This window comes from Palaemon carinicauda, chromosome 2, assembly GCF_036898095.1.
Source record: "Palaemon carinicauda isolate YSFRI2023 chromosome 2, ASM3689809v2, whole genome shotgun sequence".
NCBI lineage: Eukaryota > Metazoa > Arthropoda > Malacostraca > Decapoda > Palaemonidae > Palaemon > Palaemon carinicauda.
Window position 1 is genome coordinate 47,335,409 of NC_090726.1, and position 10,916 is coordinate 47,346,324.

The following is a 10,916-nucleotide window of genomic DNA, read 5'->3' on the forward strand; positions in this document are numbered from 1 at the left end:
TGAAATAAATATTGTAATCAATATATTCAGCATATAAATCATAATATATTTACATGAAACAAATATTGTAATCAATATATTCAGCATATAAATCATAATATATTTACATGAAATAAATATTGTAATCAATATATTCAGCATATAAATCATAATATATTTACATGAATAAATATTGTAATCAATATATTCAGCATATAAATCATATTATATTTACATGAAATAAATATTGTAATCAATATATTCAGCATATAAATCATAATATATTTACATGAATAAATATCATAATCAATATATTCAGCATATAAATCATATTATATTTACATGAAATAAATATTGTAATCAATATATTCAGCATATAAATCATAATATATTTACATGAAATAAATATTGTAATCAATATATTCAGCATATAAATCATAATATATTTACATGAATAAATATTGTAATCAATATATTCAGCATATAAAACATAATATATTTACATGAAATAAATATCATAATCAAAATATTCAGCATTTAAATCATAATATATTTACACGAATAAATATTGTATTCAATATATTCACAATTGCATCTTTTACTATTCATTTAAATATATTTTTAAATTACAAACTCGCGAATACTTTTTTAAAAAGTTTAAATACTATTTCATTTACAATTAGGAATTAATAAGGTATAATCCTAAATTTGGACATGCTCTTCGCACTCCCCAAGAGAGATTAGTTCACCAAACTTTTAACTGGGCCCCACAAAGCACTAGAAGAGTTGGAAGACCCAGGCCTACATGGCTGAGAACTATGAAGCGTGAAGTCGGAGATGATGAGTGAAGAAGTATTGAATTAAAAGCTCAAGACAGAGACGACTGGCGAAATTTAACAGAGGCCATTTGCGTCTATAGGCGTAGGAGATGATGATGATGATGAATCCTATAGGCGTAGGAGATGGTGCTGATGATGAAGATGATGAATCCTATAGGCGTAGGAGATGATGATGATGAAGATGAAGAATCCTATAGGCGTAGGAGATGATGCTGATGATGATGATGAATCCTATAGGCGTAGGAGATGATGCTGATGATGATGATGAAGATGATGAATCCTATAGGCGTAGGAGATGATGCTGATGATGATGATGATGATGATGAATCCTATAGGCGTAGGAGATGATGATGATGATGATGAAGATGATGAATCCTATAGGCGTAGGAGATGATGCTGATGATGATGATGAATCCTATAGGCGTAGGAGATGATGATGATGATGATGATGAAGATGATGAATCCTATAGGCGTAGGAGATGATGCTTATGATGATGATGAATCCTATAGGCGTAGTAGATGATGCTGATGATGATGATGATGAAGACGATGAATCCTATAGGGGTAGGAGATGATGATGATGATGATGAAGATGATGAATCCTATAGGCGTAGGAGATGATGCTGATGAAGATGATGAATCCTATAGGCGTAGGAGATGATGCTGATGATGATGATGATGATGAATCCTAAGTCCTGAATATGATGTTCGTTCAGGAATTTGAATGATTTCCTTCCAATTCCATATAAAATCAATAGAAATGTTTTTTTCCATGATTTGTAATAACCTGACTTCTAAAGATATAAAGCAATTAGATAAGATAACGCAGATAACAAAACATGCAAGAATATAGATAATCAAGAAGCAAGATAAAACCAGACTTCGGTTTCTTCTGAACTCAAAATCTCTTATCATCCCTTATCTTTTGTTTAATGACTTCCTAAATACGCTCAATTTGATGAGTGAATGCCCCCACTTATAGCACAGAAAAAAACAGATATCTGTTTGAGACTCGGGGCGAGGATGGAAGGTTTAGTCTCGCCAAGATTCTTGGACATGATGGGTTGTACAATGCTTGGGGCGTTTTCAGATTTACTTCAGAGGCAGGTCTTCTGAAAGCTATTTCACTTTTATAAGAACATATTTGCTTTTATGGTTTTAATTGAATATTCTTTTAATCTTTATTAAAGAAATAGATATCTGTTTGAGGCTCGGGGCGAGGATGACAGGTCTAGCCTCGCCAAGATTCTTGGACATGATGGGTTGTACAATGCTTGGGGCGTTTTTTAGATTTATTTCAGAAGCAGGTCTTCTGAAAGCTATTTCACTTTTATAAGAACATATTTGCTTTTATGGAAGATTCTTGGACATGATGGGTTGTACAATGCTTGGGGCGTTTTCAGATTTACTTCAGAGGCAGGTCTTCTGAAAGCTATTTAACTTTTATAAGGACATATTTGCTTTTGTGGTTTTAATTGAATATTCTTTTAATCTGTATTTATCATAAACGATATGGGCGTCAATGACCTTAGATGTCAGGATGCCAGAAAACCTTAAATCATTCATTCATTCAAATTAAACGCCGCTACAATGAAAAAAATACGCAGTGGTAAAAACTCCTGGGTTGACTGATTTTATGGCACATCAAACTACTGGTCCAATGACACTGTTACTCTAAGAATTTAAACCATTTCTTAAAAAAAAAAAAAAAAAAAAAAAAAAAAAAAAAAAAAAAAAAAAAAAAAAAAATTTCAATCATGGGGAAGATATCAAATTTCTGTACTTCCGTCATTACCTCCGTCAACGAAGTTGGAAGGAGGTTATTTTTTAAGCCCTGTTGGTTTGTTTGTGCGTGTGTTTGTTTGTGAACAGCTTCCTGACCACAATTTTAATCGTAGAGTAATGAATTTGGATAACTGTTACGTAAAATGATGGAAATGATTACATTTTGGAAGGTCAAGGTCAAAGGTCAATGTCACGGTCAAGCAAAATATCCAATTCACGTAATCAGCCATAAGTTTGGACTACGTTGTCACAGACTTGAAACTTGGTTCAAATTTGAGCGTATGAAAATACACGACCAATTAATACAAGTTAAGGTCAAAGATCAAGGTTAAGGTCAAGCAATAAGCTGCCACGGCGGAGGTCTGCGTTCTACTGAGTGCCCCTCTAGTACTTCGAGACTATATAAACATAGCTCTTGAATTCAGTTCGATTTAAGAATCCTGCTGAAATCGATGTATTAGCACAATAATGTATAAAGGAGCACTTACGTAAGATATTGACACAGGCCCTTTGAATGGAAAATCAATGACAGTCTTTCTAGATGTGAAATAAAATTTTATATATATATATATATATATATATATATATATATATATATATATATATATATATATATATATATATATATATATATATATATATATATATATATATATATATACATATACACACACATATATATATATATATATATATATATATATATATATATATATATATATATATCAAGAACAAGGATCTTTGAAGTTAGTGTTCATTATTCTACGTCTAAACCAACCTGTCATGCATTGCAGGAACAAGGATCTTTGAAGCTAGTGTTCCTACGTCTAAACCAACCAGTCATGCATTGCAAGAACAAGGATCTTTGAAGCTAGTGTTCCTACAATCCACAACAATTAGGTCCATAAAATACCATTCATGGTTGAAATAGTACTTCTCGAGGCAGAAAATCCATGGTAAATCACGGAATAAGAATCCTGCAGGAAGGCAATAGAATCTGGCAATGAAGGATACAAGCATCCTCTTATTATCAAGGGCAGCAATGTACATAAAGTCTCCTCAAGGGTGAAAATTACCATCTTTTTCAATGCATTTTCACCCAAACTGCGTATTTTCTCTATCTCTTTTCACAGTATGAATTTCCTACTTGGTTTTGTATCAGCCATTATATGCTGTATAAATGATAATTCCCTGAGTATTCCATCATATTAAGGATACAGGATTCTATATTTTAAAATCTATACAGTTTATAACTCTGATATTCTTAAATTTAAAAAAATATCTGAAATTAAAAAAAAAAAAAACTCCTTAAGTCGAAAAAAAAACTGATATCCTTAAATCGAAAAAAAAAACTGATATCCTTAAATAAAAAAAAAAAGAAAAAAAAAAGGTAAGGCCAATAAAATAAAGTGTTTTTATCATTTTATCATCAAATACTGTAAATACCACCAGTGACTGTCTGTGAAAATCCACTTTCTGTTGCAGCAAAATTTTCATAATTTGGAACTGAACACACCATGTTCCTTGCCACCTCACGATTTTCTTATCGTGCAAATTGCACAAATGCTATTGCTTACTTCCTGCCCTCCAACAGGACTGAAGTAATAGTTGTTGGCCTTAAAGGAAAAAATATTATTCTGCCACTTGTCTCCATTTCTTCCACCAAAAGTACATACATTTTCACTACGTCATTTTGTATTTAGTAACAAACGGATTGATTAAGAAAGACCGTGGATGGTACTACGAATGTATGGGTTATTAATTAATCTTTATCGCTATATATGAGCACGTCTCTACTACAGGATATCGTTTCCTCTCCCCAGGGGTCTACAACCCTCACTATAGTCCATTTCTTTTAGCGAGGCAGATTTGCACCGACTCGCAGCGGTGCCCTTTTAGCTCGGAAAAGTTTCCTGATCGGTGATTGGTTAGAATTATCTCGTCCAACCAATCAGCGATCCGGAAACTTTTCCGAGCTAAAAGGGCACAGCTGCGAGTCGGTGCAGATTTGCACCGACTCGCAGCGGTGTCCTTTTAGCTCGGAACCGCTTTACTGATCGCTGATTGGTTAGAATGATCTTGTACAACCAATCAGCGATCAGGATACTTTTCCGAGCTAAAAGGGCACAGCAGCGAGTCGGTGCAAATCTGCCTCGCTAAAAAAAATTGACTATAGGTATTTTCTTGCCTTCACATACATTAAAACATTAACATATCGTATAGCAGCTTTGTCCAGTTCACCACATTAATGTATCCCCAGTCAGAAAGGGAAATGTATATATAATGTGTAATCATGAACCATAATAATTGGGGTTTAATATCAAATAAACCTTAGAATATATTATTATTATTATTATTATTATTAATTGCTAAGCTAGAACCCTAGTTAGAAAAGCAGAATGCTATAAGCCCAGGGGCTCCAACAGGGAAAATAGCTCAGTGAGGAAAGGAAAGAAGGAAAAAATAAATATTTTAAGAATAACATTAAAATAAAGATCTCCTATATAAACTATAAAAACTATTAGTAATTCTTTTCTGATTTATACTTCTGGATGGGCAAGGATTCGAACCTATACCTCTGATTCGATAGTCCCAAAAGACTCCACCAATGAATCACTAAGAGAGATACAAGTTCATTACCTGATCAGTGGACATATTACTGTCGAATTCAGGAATCTATACTTAGACTTGAAATCAACCCATTAATGAGTTTCTAACACGTGGCTATTCAAGATCACTTGTCACTAACACGAAGAGCATTTAATAGATTATTATTATCATTATTACTAGCCAAGCTACAACCCCAGTTGGAAAAGCAAGATGCGATAAGCCCAAGGGCTCCAATAGGGAAAAATAGCCCAATGAGGAAAGGAACACGGGGCTATTTAAGATCACTTGTCACTAACACGCGAGCATTTAATAGATTATTATTATTATTATTATTATTATTATTATTATTATTACTAGCCAAGCTACAACCCTAGTTGGAAAAGCAAGATGCTATAAGCCCAAGGGCTCCAATAGGGAAAAATAGTCCAGTGAGGAAAGTAAATAAGGAAATAAATACACGATGGGAACAAACTAACAATAAATCATTCTAAAACAGTAACAACGTCAAAATAGATATGTCATATATAAACTATTAACAACGTTAAAAGCAGATATGTCATATATAAACCATAAAAACTCATCGTCAGCCTGGTCAACATAAAAACATATACATATCAACCAGAAATGGTACTTAATATCAAATGCAACCTTGATCTCAGAAGCACAAGTTCGAGTCATTGCCTAGCTAGAAGCATTTATCATGGAAGAATTTCCAGTGGATATATATTTCAAGGTTAAATTCGATATCACATCCCATTTGTGGTTGATATTTATTTCTATTGAAGTCCCGTGTGTTGGTGACGAATGATCATATAACTTCAGCCTTTCTAAGTTGATATTTACTTCTATCAAAGTCATCTGTGTTGGTGACGAATCGTCATATAACTTCAGCCTTTCTAAGTTGATATTTACTTCTATCAAAGTCACCTGTGTTGGTGACGAATCGTCATATAACTTCAGCCTTTCTAAGTTCACATTTACTTCTATCAAAGTCACCTGTGTTGGTGACGAATCCTCATAAAACCTCAGCCTTTCTAAGTTGACATCTACTTCTATCAAAGTCACCTGTGTTGGTGACGAATCCTCATAAAACCTCAGCCTTTCTAAGTTGACATCTACTTCTATCAAAGTCACCTGTGTTGGTGACGAATCCTCATAAAACCTCAGCCTTTCTAAGTTGACATCTACTTCTATCAAAGTCACCTGTGTTGGTGACGAATCCTCATAAAACCTCAGCCTTTCTAAGTTGACATCTACTTCTATCAAAGTCACCTGTGTTGGTGACGAATCCTCATAAAAGCTCAGCCTTTCTAAGTTGATATCTACTTCTATCAAAGTCACCTGTGTTGGTGACGAATCCTCATAAAAGCTCAGCCTTTCTAAGTTGATATCTACTTCTATCAAAGTCACCTGTGTTGGTGACGAATCCTCATAAAAGCTCAGCCTTTCTAAGTTGATATCTACTTCTATCAAAGTCACCTGTGTTGGTGACGAATGATCATATAACTTCAGCCTTTCTAAGTTCACATTTACTTCTATCAGAGTCACCTGTGTTGGTGACGAATCATCATATAACTTCAGCCTTTCTAAGTCTACAATTTCAGGAACAAGGACGCGTTGTTACTTTAACTCTTATCTTATAAATTTATATCCGGCAATATACATTTTTTTTCAGATCTGATAAACTACCTCAAAACTATTTAAACGTGAAAGCACAGGAAATGGACAGAGCCTTATCAAATTAATCTTGATAAATTAGAAAAAAATCTGATAAAAGACATATTTTGGATCCAATAAAATATATATATATATATATATATATATATATATATATATATATATATATATATATATACATATATATATATATATATATATATATATATATATATATATATATATATATATATCTATATATATATATATATATATATATATATATATATATATATATATATATATAAATGCTCTTCATAATACGGTTTAAAAGTGTAACCGGGAAATGAAAAAAAAACCTGCAAAAATAAAACGTTGTGATACCTGTATCAAACGTGCAAAAAATAATACGTTGCAATACCTGTTACACACGTGCAAAAAATCGTTGCAATACCTGTATCAAACTTGCAAAAAAAAAACGTTGCAATACCTATATCAAACATGCAAAAAATAAACGTTTCAATACCTGTATCAAACGCGCAAAAAATAATACGTTGCAATACCTGTATCAAACGAGCAAAAGATAATACGTTGCAATACCTGTTACACACGTGCAAAAAATCGTTGCAATACCTGTATCAAACGTGTAAAAATAAAACGTTGCAATACCTGTTACACACGTGCAAAAAATCGTTGCAATACCTGTATCAAACGTGCAAAAATAAAACGTTGCAATACCTGTATCAAACGTGCAATAAAATCATATCAATACCTGTATCAAACGTGCAAAAATAAAATGTTGCAATACCTGTATCAAACGTGCAAAAACAAATCGTTGCAATACCTGTATCAAACGTGCAAAAACAAATCGTTGCAATACCTGTATCAAACGTGCAAAAATAACACGTTGCAATACCTGTATCAAACGTGCAAAAATAACACGTTGCAATACCTGTATCAAACGTGCAAAAATAACACGTTGCAATACCTGTATCAAACGTGCAAAAATAAAACGTTGCAATATCTGTATCAAACGTGCAAAAACATCGTAGAAATACCTGTATCAAACTTGCAAAAAAAAAGAAAAACGTTGCAATACCTGTATGAAACGTGCAAAAATAAAACGTTGCAATACCTGTTACACACGTGCAAAAAATCGTAGCAATACCTGTAACAAACTTGCAAAAAAAAGTTGCAATACCTATATAAAACGTGCAAAAATAAAACGTTGCAATACCTGTTACACACGTGCAAAAAATCGTAGCAATACCTGTAACAAACTTGCAAAAAAAAGTTGCAATACCTATATAAAACGTGCAAAAATAAAACGTTGCAATACCTGTTACACACGTGCAAAAAATCGTTGCAATACCTGTTGAGAAGAAGACAGGTTTTAAACAAATCCAGCGATTTATAAATAGAACACACTTTCAATCGATGTACGAGTGACAGATTGACAACATTATTATGAAAAGAACCAGTTTAGCTGACTCACCTATTCTCTCACCCTTTTCTCCAGTTCCCTATAAACTCTCTCCCCACCTGGGGAAGCTCCCCATATTGGGGATACCGGGCTGGGTTGCCTACCACAGGGGATAGATGGCTGGGTTGCCTACCAACAAGGTAATAGAGGGTGGGTTGCCTACCAACAAGGTAATAGAGGGTGGGTTGCCTACCACAGAGGATAGATGACTGGGTTGCCTACCACCAAGGTATTAGAGGCTGGGTTGCCTACCACCAAGGTATTAAGAGGCTGGGTTACCTACCAACAAGGTAATAGAGGCTGGGTTGCTTACTAACAAGGTAATAGAGGCTGGGTTGCATACCAACAAGGTAATAGAGGGTGGGTTGCCTCCCACCAAGGTATTAGAGGCTGGGTTGCCTACCACCAAGGTATTAAGAGGCTGGGTTACCTACCAACAAGGTAATAGAGGCTGGGTTGCTTACTAACAAGGTAATAGAGGCTGGGTTGCATACCAACAAGGTAATAGAGGGTGGGTTGCCTACCACCAAGGTATTAGAGGCTGGGTTGCCTACCACAGAGGATAGATGACTGGATTGCCTTACCACCAAGGTATTAGAGGGTGGGTTGCCTACCTCAGAGGATAGATGGCTGGGTTGCCTACCACCAAGGTATTAGAGGCTGGGTTGCATACCAACAAGGTATTAGAGGCTGGGTTGCCTACCTCAGAGGATAGATGGCTGGGTTGCCTACCACCAAGGTATTAGAGGCTGGGTTGCCTACCACCAAGGTATTAAGAGGCTGGGTTACCTACCAACAAGGTAATAGAGGCTGGGTTGCTTACTAACAAGGTAATAGATGGCTGGGTTGCCTACCACCAAGGTATTAGAGGCTGGGTTGCATACCACAGAGGATAGATGACTGGATTGCCTTACCACCAAGGTATTAGAGGGTGGGTTGCCTACCTCAGAGGATAGATGGCTGGGTTGCCTACCACCAAGGTAATAGAGGCTGGGTTGCCTACCACCAAAGTGATAAAAGGCTGGGTTGCCTACTACCAAAGTGATAAATGGCTGGGTTTCCTACCACAGAGGATAGATGGGTGGGTTGCCTACCAACAAGGTAATAGAGGCTGGGTAGCCTACCACCAAAGTGATAAAAGGCTGGTTGGCCTACCACCAAGGTAATAGAGGCTGGGTTGCCTACCGCCAAGGTAATAGAGGCTGGTTGGCCTACCAACAAGTTAATAGAGGCTGGGTTGCATACCAGCAAAGTAACAGAGGCTGGGTTGCCTACCAACAAAGTAACAGAGGCTGGGTTGCCGAGGCTGGGTTGCCTACCAACAAAGTAACAGAGGCTGGGTTGCCTACCAACAAAGTAACAGAGGCTGGGTTGCCTACCAACAAAGTAACAGAGGCTGGGTTGCCTACCAACAAAGTAACAGAGGCTGGGTTGCCTACCAACAAAGTAACAGAGGCTGGGTTGCCTACCAACAAAGTAACAGAGGCTGGGTTGCCTACCAACAAAGTAACAGAGGCTGGGTTGCCTACCAACAAAGTAACAGAGGCTGGGTTGCCTACCAACAAAGTAACAGAGGCTGGGTTGCCTACCAACAAAGTAACAGAGGCTGGGTTGCCTACCAACAAAGTAACAGAGGCTGGGTTGCCTACCAACAAAGTAACAGAGGCTGGGTTGCCTACCAACAAAGTAACAGAGGCTGGGTTGCCTACCAACAAAGTAACAGAGGCTGGGTTGCCTACCAACAAAGTAACAGAGGCTGGGTTGCCTACCAACAAGGTAATAGAGGCTGGGTTGCCTGCCACCAAGGCAATAGTGGCAGATTTGTAATAAAGGCAGATTTGCTTACCAACAAGGTAATAGAGGCTGGGTTGCCTACCACCAAGGTAATAGAGGCTGGGTTGCCTACCAACAAGGTAATAGAGGCTGGGTTGCCTACCACCAAGGCAATAGAGGGAGATTGGCTTACCAACAAGGTAATAGAGGCTGGGTTGCCTACCGCCAAGGTAATAGACGCTGGGTTGCCTACCAACAAGGTAATAGAGGCTGGGTTGTCTACCACCAAGGCAATAGAGGCAGATTTGTTTACCAACAAGGCAAAAGAGGCAGATTTGCTTACCAACAAGGTAATAGAGGCAGATTTGCTTACCAACAAGGTAATAGAGTCTGGGTTGCCTACCACCAAGGCAATAGAGGCAGATTTGTAATAGAGGTGCCTAACACCAAGGTAATGGAGGCAGATATGTAATAGAGGCTGGGTTGCCTACCACCAAGGCAATAGAGGCAGAATTGTAATAGAGGCTGGGTTGCTTACCACAACATTGCAACCCTCTCCCTACGGGACGCGCATGCACGTGTTCCCGAGTGCGTGCGCGCACGCACGCGTGTTTGGATGACGTGGAAGCTATGAATCATCAGCGGCAGTAGAAGAAATCTTATCGATAGCCTAACACTCACGTATGCATCGAGTGGGTCTCGCCTCAGTCCCGCTTCTCTTAGTAACGCTGGATCAGCGGCGTTTCCGATTTCATAACACGTCTGGCGATTGACTCAAATTTCATAAGCAA

At 36.9% G+C, this 10,916-nt stretch overlaps 1 protein-coding gene across 1 annotated transcript in view; it reads right to left on the reverse strand.

Moving 5' to 3' along the window:
* Nucleotides 1-5,894: 5,894 nt before the first annotated feature.
* The window catches only part of LOC137616400 (uncharacterized), a 40,784-nt gene continuing 35,762 nt past the window's right edge, over nucleotides 5,895-10,916 (reverse strand). Inside the window, exons 2-3 of the mRNA XM_068346117.1 lie at nucleotides 7,750-7,857; nucleotides 5,895-6,761 (exon numbers count right to left, since the gene is read on the reverse strand). Coding sequence (XP_068202218.1) covers nucleotides 5,895-6,761; nucleotides 7,750-7,857 — 975 coding nt within the window. The remainder of the gene's footprint in view (nucleotides 6,762-7,749; nucleotides 7,858-10,916) is intronic.